This window comes from Tetrao urogallus (genome assembly GCF_951394365.1).
Source record: "Tetrao urogallus genome assembly, chromosome: 5".
NCBI lineage: Eukaryota > Metazoa > Chordata > Aves > Galliformes > Phasianidae > Tetrao > Tetrao urogallus.
In genome coordinates this window covers 21624396-21641744 of record NC_136818.1, presented here as the reverse complement: position 1 = coordinate 21641744, position 17349 = coordinate 21624396, and the positions used below count along the sequence as shown (strand labels likewise).

Sequence of the window (17349 nt, the reverse complement as noted above, 5' to 3'; positions counted from 1 at the left end):
TTTTTACTTAAAAAGTAGGAAATTAAGGTTTAGCTATTTGAAAATGGAGCAACAAGGAGAAGATTAAAAGAGCAGATGGATATGCGAGAAAAAAAAAGAATCCAAAAAAAGAAACAAAAACCTTGTGGGTGAATCCCAATCTGTCATTTTTAAGGAATCACATGACCAAGTGTAAAACATAATTTTAAATATGACTTAGTAATATGGTATCAGAAATCCATTGGCAGTTACCTATGTCAGACCCAATGCCCAGTACCATCAGTGAAAAGATTCTCCCCACTTACAGTTGAGTTTAATAACCAAATATAAAATAATCACGCTGGACTTCCCTTATTGCTTCATGTATTTCATTAATATTTTTCCCCCAAAATGAAAGGCATTTTCTTGCCACTTTATTTGTACAAAATACTCCGTGCAAGTCTGGAGATCAGCGTGAGTTTCAGAAGAACATATTTATTGATTCTTCTCTAATATAAAGAGCTCTCCACAGCTCTTTATTGTCGACATCTGGCTTTCTTATTACTTCTGTGACTTTTCTGCTTTTGATATATATATATTTATTAAACTGCACTACATTAGATCTGCCTGCTGATTTTCCATTAAAACCAATAGCATTTCCAGAAAAAATGGTCGGTATGTCAAGTCAGAAAAACAAACATCGAAGGTCTTCCTCTAAATGAAATGTTGAGGTTCAGTAAGTTAACCTACTTTTTTATATAAGGCATGGTATGCTATACAGAAGTGTTAGCTGTACTCCCCAAAAGGACATATAACATTATGGGGAAAAATTGTCTTAAACTACCTACAGCGGTCGATGTTCATAGCAGAACTTATGTGATCTTTGTATCTTGTCTTACTCTCTGATTAACATTCTTTTACAAGTTTCAGAAAATAAATTCAGAATTTTAAGGCAGAAACATCAGCATGTCATGTCAAAATCACAAATTCCTGTTTTTCTTCTGAAAATTTTTTTGTTCAAGAAGGTAATTGTGCTTTAGATTTCCTTAATCACTATTTAAGCAGAAAATCTAATGAATTTTTCCAAGCAAAATGCATTCATCAAGCTGGACAACAGTCTTGTTCAGTTTCATTTTTGGCGTTGTTTGGTCTTTTGAACCCAATTATAAAAAAAACTTCTGAAATTTTGTTTTTGTACCCTGCATTAAACTGCGGTTACTGTGCAAGAGATTAAGCTGTCTTTTTTATCACATTGCCTTAGTGGGAAGTGATCTGTATTCTGTGTCCAACCTTTTGGGAGCTATGTTCTTCTCATACTTCTTTGCCCTAGCTTGGTTGTCTTAATTGCTTCCTAGATAACTGCAAGGAAATGATAATGAGTCTTAGCTGGTTAACAGCTTCCCACTGAGCCCTGAAGTGAAAACAGCATAAGTAAGACCATCTTCACTGAAAATGCTAAGAAAGCCTTATGAGAAGCATCTGATGAACTGCAAGTGTCTGCAGTTTCAGAAAACAACACTGCATTTATCCTTCAAATGTGAAAATCTTCCGATTTCCCTTCTAAGTGTTAGGCTAAAAGTGAGTAAAAGTGAATCCAAGTGTGGAGCCCCCAATACAAGAAAGATAGGGAGCTGTTGGAGAGAGTCCAGAGGAGGGCCACAAAGATGATCAGGGGACTGGAGCACCTCCCCTATGAAGACAGGCTGAGGGAGCTGGGCTTGTTCAGCCTGGAGAAAAGAAGGCTGCGGGGTGACCTCATTGCAGCCTTTCAATACCTAAAGGGAGCCTATAGAGGGGAGGGAGGATCAACTCTTTGAAAGGGTTGATAACTGCAGGACAAGGGGAAATGATTTTAAGTTGAGGGAGGGGAGATTTAGGCTGGACGTCAGGGGGAAATTCTTTACCGAGAGTGGTGAGGTGCTGGAACAGGCTGTCAGAGAGGTTGTGGATGCCCCATCCATGTAGGTGTTCAAGGCCAGATTGGATGGGGCCCTGGGCAGCCTGGTCTAGCGTTGAATGGGGAGGTTGGTGGCCCTGCCTGTGGCAGGGGGCGTTGGAGATTCATGATCCTTGAGGTCCCTTCCAACCCTGGCCATTATTTGGTTCTGTCATTCTGTGAGTACATTTTGCACTTAAAATCCTACTTTTTTTTAACTGGACACCAAATAGATATCTCTAATCAATCTGAATTGTCTGATGCCTCTCTGACCTGATCTTTCTTTTTTTTTCCTTCTCCTAAAATTGCTTCCTTCAAGATGAAAACTAGGCATAACTAAATTGCTTTATTTCTCATAAAATGACCATACTAATGATATTTGGAGGAGAAATGAAGCATGAAATATTGCATGTTTCTTTAAAACAAATAGAAATCTGAAGTGCAGATAACTATTAACCATAAGAAAAAAAGCATTTGAACACACTGAAGATGCTTTTATATTCACATAGATGGAGATACATATTTTCAATGTGCAATTGAAAAAAATTTGCAGATAAAACTCATACCAGTCAGTGAAAGTTTGGCACACACTTTGTAAGTCACATGTGCTTATGCAGTTGCCATCCAGGTATAAACTATATTTTCAGATAACAGAGGAATTTACAGTCAGGGAGGTCATGGAAAACTAAACACTGAAATGGATGAGCTAATATAGCCTTCAAATATTTAAACCTTTACAAAAATTAAGCTGGTGCTAATTTTAACCTCAAGTGACATTACATGTAGATCATAAATCACAGACTCATAGAATGGTGTGGGTTGAAAGGATCAAGCTCCTATCCCTCTGCTGCAGACAGGTCCATCAACTTCCACATTTAATACCAGACCAGGCTGCACAGGGCCCCATCCAATCTGGCCTTGAACACCTACAGGAATGGGGCATCCACAACTTCTCTGGGCAGCCTGTTACAGCACCTCACCATTCTCAAAGTAAAGAACTTTCCCCTGATATCCAACCTAAATCTTCCCTCCTTCAATTTAAAACCATTTCCCCTTGTAATGCTATTGTCTACCCTTTCAAAGAGTTGACGCCCCTACTGTAAATAGGCTCCCTTTACATCTGAAAGGCTGCAACGAGGTCATTCCACAGCCTTGCCTTCTCCAGCCTGAAGATGTATGTGCACTTGTATATTCCTGTGATATATACACATTAGATTCCTCAATTATTAACCCCTTGTATGTTTGCCTCAGGAAAAAAAAAAAAAAAGTAGAGAAAAAAAAGTAGAACGTTTCTTTGGTTTCTTCATCTTGGGAGATGGGAAAGGAGAAAAGTGCTCAATTTCACTTTGTTAGCACCATTGCCACTTACTCTTCTTTCATCCCTAATCCCTGAAGTTCTCTCTTGCCACCCCCAGCTGTCAACACAGTCTGGTTTGTCACCTTCTAATCCTCTCCAAAAAAGGCTGAGTGTGGAGTAAGTGCCAGTGCTGCTCTCCAGGGCCTTGAGTAGTAGACTCATTCACAAGAGTTTATACAGCACAAGGAAAGTAGGGTGAATTTTATGCTGAGTGGAAGGTGAATTCATGTGTACATCTATGCAATGATGTAACATAAATAACAGATAGGGCTGCTAAGATAGTTATGTCCGGAAAAATGACATTTATTTAACAGGTGCTATATAGTGCAATTGAATTTAAGTGACAGTCTAAACCTCTATTGCAATAGTAATTTTAAAGGCCAAATGACAGGACTGAGATTTCTCCAATTGTGAATTTAAGAAAAAAAGAGAGAGAAACAATTGTTACATAGAAAGCACAGACTACAGTTAACACAAGAGAAAGCTATGGCTGATAGAAGCAGATGCTCAGGACAATAATGTAGTTGATAGATACTTGACATCATGCGGGGCTCAAACTGAGGGAACAGAGTAGGATCTTAATTTCCTTCTGTAATTTGCAGAGCAGGGATTAGCAGCTCTGAAAGGGAAGAGGCTCAAGCATTGGCCTTTGATGCCAGTTTGTACTACAAAGAAAGGGCTGCTGACAGAGGCCTGACAGTGCAGAGCTGTCTGGGACATGAGGGTGTGCTTGGACTGCGCATCCGAGTCTACTACTATCAATTCCAGCTATCTGAATCTGAAAGCAGCCAAGTGTATTCATAAATGAAAAATACATACACATTTGCAGTTCAGGGTATCTTACAGAATCATTAGAAAAAAAAAACTGTTTCAATAACTATATTGATCATAAGAACAAAATGGAGAGAATATAGAAATGTATGTGAGAATGGGGTAAGTTCACTGAAAGAAGAATCAGGAAAGAGATCTACTGGAATGATCTTAGAACAAGACTCAGTGTGTTAACTTGCTCTGTTCTTATGCCTTGTCTCTCATCACCTACTACTCTCTGCTAAGTAACTGACCAATCACACCAGTTTAATCTGTTATTAACAAACTAGGCAGTCTTTGATTTTAAGAGAAAACTAGCTGAGCAGAGTCAAATACTACCAGTATAAGATTAATATTATGAGAAATTTTATCTCTCAATAGGGTTAAAAGCTTATAATGTTCAACGTCAGCTGTATGAATTCATAGCCAACTGAAACAACAGTATAATTTGCTAGCTTGCTAAAATAAAGATGATATAAAGATGATATAGCTACCTATTCAAGTTTGTAGGGTTCTTAAAATCAAAATGGATTATTTTTCATTCATAGTTACAACTGTGAAAGAAGTGCAAGTAAGAGGATGTATAACTATGGTATTCCCAGGAGGAGAGTTTTATGGGTTATCTTTTTTCATTAAGTTAGTACTGGAGTAGTAATAGCTACCCACAGCAAAGAGCTGAACCCTCCCATCCTACTCTACCTGCACAAATACATAGCTACTACATGAAGGCTGCTAAGCCACTGTGCTGTCTGGAGGGAAGCAGCTTTCCAGTTACTTCTGTAAACTTGCTTTTTTCCTTCAGTAGTTCTATTTTCATCTTTGTCTTCAAACACTATAAGTGCTTCTTAAGTATCAGTCTTTAGCATGCCTTCAGGATTAGGAGGCAGTTCAGTATGCTGAACTCTTCATTGTTTGATCTATATTTGATCAGGACACTCTGGTCCTGTGTTCCATCTACTTGCTGCAAATTGCTTGACTTCTGACACATTCCTCTTGAAATGGGAGTCATATGCTCTTCTATTTCCCTAAAGGGCTTTTCTACAATGGTTTGTCCTAGATTCAAGGTCTCAGGATTTCATACAAATATAATTAATAATAAAAATACAAGGCAAATGTATATGAAGTTCAAAAGCAGATTTTTATGTATTTTCTTATTCTTCTCTTTATGAATTCCTAAGAATGCCTTGTTTTTTTTAAAAAAAAAAAAAAATATATATATATATACACAGTAGTCAAAAAGATGCTATTCTGTACTATAGTTACTCAAGTTGGAGAAAGTGTTAGTATCTTAAAAGGACGGGAGATAATTCTCAGCTTGCAGTGATTTTAGTTTCTTTAGAATTGCATAAGCCACATCCACAATGGTAGACAACAAATTGTCTGTAACCTGAAAATTGGAATTGTAACCAGACATAAAGTTGTAACCACCACATTAGGGTGAAAAGTAAAGATTAAAAAATGGCAGCTAAATAAAATCATGGCAAAAAGCTAACAAAACAACATCAAAAATGTTTACAGCATATGTTAGGATTGATAAAAATACAAGTACCAGTGATAATGTTGATGGGAGATGAAAAAGAACAAATGGCACCCATGCCAAGACCTTCAGGTTGGATTTAGGCTAGGAACAAACTAAGAGCAGAGCAAATGACAGATATAAATAGAATATGAGCTGTAGCACTCTGCTCCATTATGAGATAATTGGAAGAGATAGATAAGGGAGAAGTCTGAAGTGAACATCATGTACTTAATTTTTTTTAAGTCATTTAGAAAGGTTCTATGGAGACTGATGCTGCAATAATAATAATAATATATATAAGAAAAAGTAAGCAACCCAAAAAGGTTGCTGTAATACAAAATGAGAACCTGTCCTCACAGGAGACATTTTCTTCAGGAAAGAAGGTACAATAACAATGCCACTATGGCCAAAGAAGCATAGAAATATACCATCATTTTTATTTTTTTTTAATAATTTTTTTTAATAGAAGTAGATTAGGTTGAAAATCAAAGATGAAAGAAAAAACTGAGTAGGAAAGTGATATAACTTGAAGAATAAAATAACATGCAGTCCTTTGTCATAAAAGAATATGTATTCTACCTGGAGCTAGAACTGAGAGAATCCTAATAGAATAAGCCAGGTAACTTCTTACAAATGTACAAAAGCAGATTTTTTGCACTTATAAAGTAGAAGTAGCCTAAGCAAGATAGAATTAATCATCATTGGCCTTGAACCCAAACAATAAGCACACTAAAATAATCAGTAATGCTGAATAAGTATTTCAACACTTATGCACATAGTCAGTTGCAGTGCAAAGAAATAATAAATCCATATATCTCAATTCTCTCTGTGTGGTGTGACATGGTATTATATAGACAGAAGTGTGTTCATCAGCATTAATTGACAAGAGTGACTGCTGTACATGTGGCCACAGAAGCGATAAAAGTGTTTTGTAGTCTAACAGGATAGACATAAACTTCAGGTATAGAGTGAGCCACTTTGGCTCTGAGGAGGGAAAACAGTAGAAACAGGCTGTCAGAATATTGCATATTCCTATATATATATATATATATATATATATATATATATATATATATATATGTATATGTGTGTACCAGGTACTCAAATAAATGTAGCTGCACAACACAAAGTTGCTAATGATTTACTCTTATTTTTCTGTTTTCTATTGTGGTTTTTCTATTGCTTCAATTGCAACCTAACTTGCAAGTGATAATTTTAAATGATTTTTGTCTGCTCTATCAATTGTGTGTAAGTATATACTTATCAGTAAGCGAAGTACTTGGTATCCTCATAGGAGAACTGATAAATAAAAGACTGCCAAATAAATACTTTGAATACTCACACCGAAGAAAAGGCAAAACATCAGTTGTTAATCTGAATGAAGTTTCCTTTGGGCCCTCATCTGGAAATGCCTTCTAGATAGTTTCTGTGGTTTGTTTTGGTTTGCTTCTTTTATTTTTAAAAAACAAGAACATTAAGGATTCCAAGAGATGAGGATATCACTTTGCTTGGTATTGAGAAAAAAATAGGAAAAAAATAGTCTTTCCTATTAAGAATTTATTACTAAACATATAAAAGAAGATAAAGATTTAATGACTTCATTTGTTACAATAAACATTTGTCTTAACTGAAGAAGTATTGAAAAGGGTAGGACTGGGAATGAAAAAGTAAAAAATTCAACGATTAGTTTTACAAAGACCCTCATTCCCTTCACTTGCATGCAAGTGAAATCCTGCATCATATAACGAGTTAATGAGACTATGGCTAATTACTGTCACTGTAGGCTAATATTCCATCCTAGTACCTCATAAGGCATAGAGCAGTTGTCACAAATCTGTGATTTGTTTTTATGTGTAAAAGGAAACTGGTCTATATTGATAACTTTTCAGTCTCTACTGCATGCTTCTTTTTTTTTTCCCCACAAAAAGAGTGTTTATTTATTTATATACTTTAAGGAATTACAATGACTCACAAACTCTGAACACATAATAGAACAAATGAATGTCACTGGTATCTTAGATGTCACCTGTCTGATACTGTTCTTCACAGCCAACAAGGTACAGTGTAACTACAGATTTCATGTAAATCTCATTCTCCTTGGAGTGAGCTATTACACTTTCTATTACGCATACATAAGGTATGGTTTTTAATTGGCCTTTTCTTAGATTAAGAAAACTTTAAAATATGTTTTCACAATATTTTAGCAGTTTATTCTATATTTTTTATTCTAGTTAAATAGCACTTTCACAACGTAGTGCGATGATTAAGCACTTCAGTGTAAAAGTGCTGCTCATCAGTAGATTACCTGGTAGAATTCTGTGCCCGGTATTTTATTTTTTAAATAATCTCAAAATTCCACGATGTGCTTTAGATGTTTTTACAAAATGAGTTAGCAGGTGCCTTTGGAAAAGTGGCTTGTTCAATGTAAACTATGACCTCCCAAACGAAGGCAGATATTTCAAAGTTCGGTGGCTTTAGTGAGGGTCAAATTACTTAAGATTTTTTCAGCTAACTGTATTGCTGAGATGGGTTTGAATAGGTTTTGTTCTATCATCTTGTTCTTATGCTTTATATAGATCTTAAGGCGGAGCAGTTAGTGATAGGTGGAATACCTGCATACAATGAGCAGAGGTGTGTTTATGGATCAACTGTATTAACATAAGGAGGTCTGATAATGAATTGTCAAATGCCTAGGGTAATACAAGAAGGCATAACAGTACTTTCAACTCCTTCTTCTTTGCATATGAACATTTCCGTCCATGTGAAGTGGCACTGCCATTCCTAGAAAGGAAAGGAATTTCTATACCCACAGGTCACCATAGCCCAAAGAGAAGTAGCAGCAGATTGTTAGACAACTCCAGCTCTTCAACATCTCCACTCCACAAGTCTCAGATTAGCCCATGGTGCATGTCACAAGACTGGCTCACAAAAATTCCCTTTCTACCATTTCTCAGACAACCCTGCTGATATCCTCAGAGATGCTTTACTCTGAAGCTTTTCTAGTGGCCCAACTCATTCTTCCTAACGTGAAATGCCGTGCCAAGGTTGCACTAAACCTGTTTGAATGACCTCGAGTTGGTTAAATGGCACAAAAATCACATTGTTCAAGTTTTCATGAATAGTTAATTGCTACAATTTGTCGTATTAAAAAAATTTATAATACAGCATTCATCTTACTTTGTGAGGTTTTTTGTTTTGTGTTTTTTTTTCCTCCAGACTATAATCTGTAAATTGCCAAATTAGGGGAAAAAAGCAGAAGCAAAAACTAATCTGGCCCTTAAAATCCAGTGCACTTTAAATGTATGGGGGTTTTTGTGTGAGATTAGCTAAATTAATCAGTCAGTTAATTAATGTTTGTGTACTACAAAATATTTTGCTACACTTTATGTGTCTTTATTGTCTTTTTTTTTTTTTTTTTTTTTAATGATTACTGAGAGAACAAAACAGTAATTAAAAACCAGGTAGTAACTACAAAAACATCTTTTAAATAATGGTTCATATATCTGATTAAAACACTTGTATGAGAACTGTTGAGTCACATCCTGAACCACTGATTGATCACCTGGGGAAAGGATCTGGTCAGCCCTGGGGGCACGGGTGAAGGCAATTCAGCTGTGTGACCAGAAGGGATGGAGTCTGGCTGCACCTCTCTTAGAGCTCATTTAAGGGCTGACTGGTAGTAGGGAAGGATCTCTTGCTGGAGATGCACCCCCCCCTCTCCCCTCTTCTGGAGTTCTCCTCCTGAGCCTAGATGTTTAGAGATGGGTGAGCGCTTTTTCTTTGTAGTTTTCTTTGTAGTACCCTTCTATCATGCTAGTCCCTTTGTCAGTACATTTCCTGTATCACCATTCCTCTGTGCTGATCTGTCTGACTGTTACACCACTAATCAAATACAAAATTGTTACACGCAGTGGAAACAGAGTTTGCTTACTTTTCAAAAGGGTGCATTCAGTTAAATATAGAGGGTAGTGTTCATACCATCTTTGCTAGAGCTGGCTGTGCTTGACAGGGAGAATTGCAAGGCAGTAGTAATAAGTAACCAATGCCCTTACTTCATTTCAATGTGAGTATGGGAAACCAAACCCCTTCTGGAGTAAGGGGATGTTGTGCATTAACAGATGCTGTCACATAAAGAACAAATATAAAGCAGTGTTCCAGTCTCAGCTTAACATTTTTCCCATTTGTATTTGTTTCAGATTTGGTTTAACACTGCTTTTATCTGTGCTTAAGTCTTTTCTAGTCACCCGGGGAAGAAAAAACAAAGTGAGGAAGACATTAAACCCCCCTAGAACAATATGGCTATTTAGAATAATACAGAGGCTGTTTTAAAATGTTTACTCCTTATTAAATATCTCAATAATCACTGTATTTTGAAGGAGCTCTGTAACTTAAAGATACTTGAAATACAAGTGGCGTTAACTCTAACACTGTAAAAAGCTAAAGCACAAACTCTTTTCTTTGCAGAAAGCACTTTGACTCAGAATACAGTATCTAGGAGACAGGGAAAGACTTTCCTGGCAGGGCTAATCTATAGCTAGGACTGCTGCTCAAATCTTGTAAATTGCTCCTACCAGGCATATGATCCTTGTCCAGCTGTTACATTTCCAGTAACTAATGGCTAAACTCCCTGCCTGAGAGTTAGATTAAATTTTTTTTCTTGTTCTTAACTCAGTAGATAACTTGTCCAGCACTGACTAGTTATAACCTAATACCTTCCTCCTCATCTACCATGGCTTGATACTCAACAAAGTCAAGCAGAATGATATGAGATTTAGTGATTGGATTTCCACCACAGATCTACAGCACTGCCTCATAGACATCTCTATATATGGAAACAGAATTTGTCCCTCAAGGGATGCTTGTCAGTAAATAATAATATCACTGTTTTTATCTCTTAATGAGTGTTTCTGTTTTACTGATACTTCCCACCGGGAAGTTAACTGATAACATAATTAGTAGATGATTGTGTGGAGGAGGCTGGAATCTTTAAGGCATTCTGCACCAAATCTTCTGTGCTGCAGAACTTTTACGGTAGTTGAACGATATTCATTTTAAAGGATTTAATGGACTAGAACAAGACATTGGATAGAGTGCACGTACCATAGCCTTCAATTCAAAAGAGTACTTTTAGTACACTACAAATTTCTAGTCTAGGAACTTGATGTATAGCACTAAGATGTTTAGAAAAAATCTTCATAATAAGCGTTTTGAAGCTTCAGACATTTGGGATGTTCCACATGACTCACAGGAAAAAAGGAGGTAATAGAAACCAATGCTACCATTTGTTATAAAAGAATCATTCTGACAGTAATCACAGCAACACAGAAATTTACTGTTATTCTATCACAGCCAATGATTATGATTTATAATAATCATAAAATTAAGAGAGAGAACATTTGGGAAGGAACTGATCAGTTCCCCACGGAATACTGTAGTGTCTGCCAGATGTAAAGTAGCACGGATAAAGGTTCTAGATGGAAAAATAAGAGCTTTTGAGTATTAAGTGTATAATTAAGTAATAATTGAAGTACCAAGCACATTTACAAACTTGGCCAGGAGAAGACAATAAAAATTTAAAAAATTAAAAATAAAAACTCTTTCAGAGTTTTGAAGCTGAGTTACTTAAACTTTTTCTGCACCAGAAAACTTCTGCAGATGTTCACCATTGAGGTCTTTCTAGGACAAGTACAGATATAACATGGAACTGTTTCTCTTATCTTTTTATCTTTTCCCCAATTCCAATTTGTGCTAGATGAAGTGGACTGTAGAAATAATACATCTTTGTTTCTGCTGTTGTTGTAAGAATGATGCTAAAACACGTATAAGCTGACAGAACCACCTTTTGTGGAGTATTGCTACCTCTTCCACATAAGGAAGTTCATTCCTCCTTTTACCTGTAAGATTAACTAAAAAAAGGGACTTAATCCAACAATTAGTTGAGATGGAAAGTGAGTTCTGAAATACGAATTTATTTATGAGAACTGTGCTCCTAAACCTGCTACCTGAAGTATAAATATAGACCTCTAAATGTGGCTGGTGCAGTGGTTTTGAAATGCTAGTATTTTTCTTTATTTTTTAATTATTATTAACATGCAGCAGTTTTTTTCAGGTTTTTGGGCAACTCAAACTTTCCAAATACCTCTGTGCAGAGTCTCACCACAGTTACCATGGAACTATTTACTTTCTTAGTCAATTAGACCATTAGAACCTTAAGTGGTTTCAGTCAAAATCAAGCTTCTGAAACAGAATTTAGGATTCTAAATTGCTGAATTGCTTTGAAAAATTACTTATATTGCCAAATATATCTGGATTTGTTTTTATTTGCGTAAGATCTTTTACTTTGTGATCTGTGTTAAATGGAAGAACTCAATACATTTTCCAAAATGAAGAGGTCAAATTGAAGGAAATAGGGGAGTTTATTTTGAAGAAATCATAACAGAATCTTCTGAGGAGGTGCAGAATTTTCATGTGATTTGAATCGAGGGTCAGATATCTTAAGTCACTTGATTCAGAAATGGGTGAGCTTTTAACCCCTCTTAGTTGAATAATCTCAGGTGACTTCCAAAAAGTAAGACACAGGAGGGCTCTACTCCGTAATACGCACTGTGCCTTCTGAGGTTTACAAGAGGAGCTGTTCCTTGAAAGTAGTGAGTCAAATGACAGCAACAAACAGTTCTCCAAGTGGTGTGTGGAAGTGCTGCAATGTCTGGATTTCTTTCCAGATAGGTGGTAATGTTGATTTAAGTGGTAAGCAGATTAGAAAGGAAATCTGGTTTTAATTTAATCCATTCAGTAGCCAATATAACAAAGCTAACGCTTGCCTGCATGGTTTTATTATTAAAGTGTATGCTATAGCAAAATGACTCAAATCTTCATCCTTGGTACAGGAGCAGTATTTGAAATGTGTTCCCAGTACCAGCTAATGTCTCTTCTTACTTAGGTACAGAAAAGAAAAATGCAGAACTGAGAAATGTAAATTTTTTTCTCTGACTGTGAAATTGTAAACACTTAGTGGAACAGCATATGGAAATTATGAAATCTGATGCTTTGAGTGTGAGAGTTACAAAATGCATCAAGGTTCAGTGTTCTCTTTTATTTACTCTTTTGGTATGTGATTTTGAAGTAGCATAGTCACAGTGATTCTTTCTTGAGCATTTTACTTCTCCGTGTAACTTGGAAATCCAACAGGCAATAAAATTTAATAGTAATATAAAAAATGTTTTTTACTATAAACTCTTGTGTATAGTATTGCAGTTCAAATGACAGACTGTATTAATTCAATGCTCTAATGTGTACCCCGTGGTCTCTTCATTAATATTGCTAGAAATATTCAGCATTTATGAAATTTACATTGGTATACAAGGACCAAAGAAAATCCAACATTCTGCTTAATCTTGCAGAAACCCAGAGGGATTTGAAGTGTAAAAGATAGTAAAAACAAAATGTTACATTTTTGAGGTCAACAGAATCTCCTGCTGCACATTTTTAAAACATCCATGCATTTTTTCCTTTTCTGTCTCTAAAATATTGTGGGAAAGGAATTATGACAATAAAGGTGTTTAACACACTTATTGCCTTCAGTTTAAGGCTATACAGTGTGTTTGAGGGAGGAAGACCCAGGTATGAATGTGTCTGCTAGTTATACTTGGACCTCCCTGTAGCAGAGCTGCCATATATATATGTAAAATAAATGTGTGACACAGGCAACTTTAAAAAAAAAAAAAAAAAAAAAAAAAATTTAATAGCAGAAATAGGAAAAGCAGTGTGTAACATTCAAGGGTAGATGTTATTTCCACAATAAAATGACAGTGATCCATTCTGGGTACATCTTTAGCAGTAAGACAATGGGCCCAGGCACTGACACTGACACGAAATGACAAAGAATGCCCTATATACACACTGTGTGGGAGTGTTTCCTTGGACATTCTAAATGCCAGACCCCTCCTGGACGCTGCTCAAACTGTTCTGGCTACCTGGTGATAGCCAAAAGCATGCAGCAGAAATCCAAACAGGTCACTAGTGTAAGCAATCACAGTGGTGAGTAACATTCTTGACTCTACATGTTACTTAAACACTGAACTTATGACTAACCTTACTAAGAAAGCACTCATACCAACAGAATGTAAATGCTTTTTTTTATTATTATTATTTTTAACTTGGAATTCTTTTAGCTTCTAGTTATCTGCTTTGGCTTTTTTTGAAGTATATAATGAGTACACAGTTAGATGAAACAATATATTTTCTGTTTTCCAAACAGCTTTTTTGAAAGTTGACATGGGAGCCTGAAGTTAATATCTTTTCCAGTTCTTTGAAGCAAATTATTTGCCAGATTTAAACCACATCGTGTTTTCACTGTGATTCACTTATAAGGATATTTTCTACTTTTGTTTCTGATGCTCTTCAACTCAGCTGGTAAGACTGATAATTGATTATCAGTAGGCTTATAAAAGCTGAAACTATGTGTTATGCAACTTACTGTTACAGTTGTGCTTCAGTGAAATCTTACTGAACTGATGGGTAAATGGCTGCTGCCGAGATAATCCCTGAGTTATCCCTATACTTCTGCTCCCTTCCCAGGCAGCCAGACTGTATTATGATGGTAAAGAAAAACATCTAAGAATATCCACTAATCAAAGAATTTACTTCAGTTTCAGTTATTTTCAAGAGCGAAGGCAAAATTTCACCAAGGGATATTAGTGATATTTACATAATTAGTGATAAAGTCAGTTATTCATTCTTATCACCCATGGTCCAGTGGTTGGATCATTTACATGGCCAGAACAATGAAAGCACCTGCTGCAGAAATAATTGTGTGGCACCTGTGTACTTCAGCCACTGTGCTGGGCTTTCACCTGCTCTCCCATCTGGACATATGTGAAAAGCTTCCACATATGTCCAGAGTATTCACATACGTTCCAAAGTATTTAAATATTTTACATGGTGACAGGATTGTGAGTGCCTCTACTTAAAAAATAAATAAATAAAATGACACAAAAAGATTTGAGTAAATTAATATTTTTTTCCATATGAAATGTGAATAGCCAAATGGGGACTGAAGTTTTACTGGAAGAGCAATCCTAGTGAGAAAATGGCGTTTAGAACTCTATCTGCAGACAGGGACAGAGGTAACAACAATTTTCCCTAATCAGAGTCCCATTACTTTCAGCAAAGAACTTTGTGCGTGCATTTTATAAGCAAATAGAATTATTTAAAATATCTGATCAAATTCTCCCCTTAAAAGGAATGAGTCTAAAACAGCAAATTAAGAGTTCAGATGTAGCAGGCCTGAGGTTTATCAATCACAGGTGGAAATCGTTGGTATCAATCTGTGCACAGGAGTCAAAAGCAATTAGAAGAATGAAGTTGCAGTGAACTGGAAACATGCAAAAAATTATTTCCAGGATCTTGACCAATGGCTAGTAACCTCTGAAAATGAGCCATATTGATCACATGCCTTTGTGCAGCCATGCTATAAGGCTACTTCAACTGTATTATAGTTCTCAGGTATTCCAGTCATAGTTAATGTCTATTCAGTTGAAGAGGGTGTAAAGCACAACCTTTGGCAATATCTGTATTACGTGCTAATTAGAAAAGAATACAAGAAATGTGCTTCACCAAACACAAACCTGGGTCACTTATGCAAGGTCACAAAGAAAAAGAAAAAAAAAAAGAACCAAAGTCATACTCATGTAATATCAATCCTGTGGTGAACCATTTCAAGCTTTGTTGAAAGTCCTCGCAGGTCTTTAGCCTCTTTAATAAAGTATTTCCTGAAAGTGTCAAATATTAAAAATATATGGCCATATTTTTATACAGAGTATGCTTTTGGTATACTGGATAGTAACAAAATATCAGCAGTGGGATTGCAGTAATATTTCAGTATTAAGTGATCTCCTCTACTAGAGAACAAACAAAAAGAAAAACAATCTCAATATGACCATATCGTAAGATGGGCAAATAAAAACTCAGATTTTTTTTTTTTCTTTTTTTAAGAACGGACTTTGTTCAGATAACAGAAAGCAAGTATCTGCAGACTGCTATGGTAACTTGCAGCACTGGAGGAGAAGAGTGCTGCTATGACAGCCTCATGCAAAGTAGAGCCAACTGCACAGCCTTCCCCCCATGCTGCAGCTGTGTCTAGACCTAACAGAGGGCAATAGCTGAAGTTCTGGAAGGCCATTTCTGCTCTTTTCAGTCCTGGCTTCATAATTTATATTTCAGATGTGACTAGAGATGGTTATTTCATTCATGGATGTTAACAAAATAATTAAACTATTAACTATTCATATTCCTCTAGCCCGTTGGTGTAGTTTTCCAATAAAAATCATGCTCTGTAATGCTGTTATGCTATAGTTGTGCTATCAGTATTTTCCAAGGATTTATATATATATTTCATTAAGCAGACGTAGACTTGCAGTAGGAATTTCCACGCTATGGTTTATAGTTGCTTATACACAATTTTCAATGTGAGATCAGCCCCATGCTTGCTCCACAGAAGGTAACATTATGAAGTTTAGGAAAGCAAGTCAAACAGAAGTTTGAACTAGAGATGGCAGAAGTTTTAATCCACAGAGTAGTCCGAAGAGTGGCACAGGGAGTATTTTATTTTTGTTAGCCATCACAATCTTAGCTAAATAAACAAACAGTTAATAAAGAAAAGTTGTGGGCTTTTTTCCTATTCCAGTCAAAAATAAAAAGGAGGTATATTATCTACTTTTTCTAAAGTCCTCAAAGAATGCTGTCATCATAAAATTATGTGCACAGAATACGCTTATAATTTAATTAGTATTTAAAATATACAACCATGCTTTGATAAATCCAGTAACTCCCTTGCACTGAACTAATACAGAATGCAATGCCATCATTTCCAGCCACCACCATGTTTTCATGACTACGTTAAGACATCGTTCACCATTTCATAACTGTCTGGGTAAATGGAATTTGTTTAATTACTTCATTGTATACCGCACTGTCATAAAGAAAATATCAAATTTTGCTTTTATGTGAACTTGTGAGCAATGAGAGGTCTTTTACTATTATTATTTATTTAGGAAAGCAGCTAAAATTGCAAGAGTAGATCAGCATTAAAATCAAAGTTTCTGGCTGCTGAGTTCAAGCATGACTCACCCTGGCAGTACAACTGTATTGAATTAAAATCGGTTCAACATAGCATTACAGACAAGCAGGCTTTTCTGCCATTTAACCATAGGGAATTCTTACTGCAAAGCAGATCTCACGCGGTTCTGCAGGCGCTGTGAGTGAATCGCTCGCTGGCACGGCAGGTCGCGCGGTCACATAGCGGCACCGCGGTGCCGGTGATCACCAACGCTACTTAGCGCTTGGAAACGAGGCACGCCTTGGTGCGCCATCGGTTTGTTGTCTTTAATCCTCGCAACGATTCACAAGCAGATGAAGGCAATGGCCATCCCAGCCTGAATCGCAGCGCGGAAAGAGAACGCCGGGCGGGAGCCGCGTGTCGGACAATAGCGCCGCTCCCGGGGCAGCCGAAGCGCGGCTCGGCGCGTTCCCCCGCGGCCGGTCCCGCATCCCGCCCGCTCCTCCGGCCCCGTTTCTTCCCCTGGAAAGTTTGCCCGGGCGCGGAGTCCCCAGAGCAGGGCCGTGCCTCGCCGCCCCCCGCCGGCCCGGCCCTCCGTCGCTCCGCCGCGCCGCTCACCTGTCGTCGCTCTGCCAGCCCTGGTCACCCAGCAGCAGATCTCGAAAGCGGTACCGCGGCGGCAGCGGGGGGACCTCGCTGTCCAAGTCCACCAT

The 17349-nt window shown here is 37.0% G+C and overlaps 1 protein-coding gene across 2 annotated transcripts in view; it reads right to left on the bottom strand.

Annotated features, from left to right (window-relative positions):
• Positions 1-17349, bottom strand: part of KCNT2 (potassium sodium-activated channel subfamily T member 2) — a gene marked incomplete at both ends in the record, with an annotated part of 114370 nt that extends 97021 nt beyond the window's left edge. For both annotated transcript variants that reach the window (XM_079536377.1, XM_079536378.1), the window contains one exon: positions 17255-17349. In XM_079536377.1, the coding sequence (XP_079392503.1) occupies positions 17255-17349 (95 nt within the window). The remainder of the gene's footprint in view (positions 1-17254) is intronic.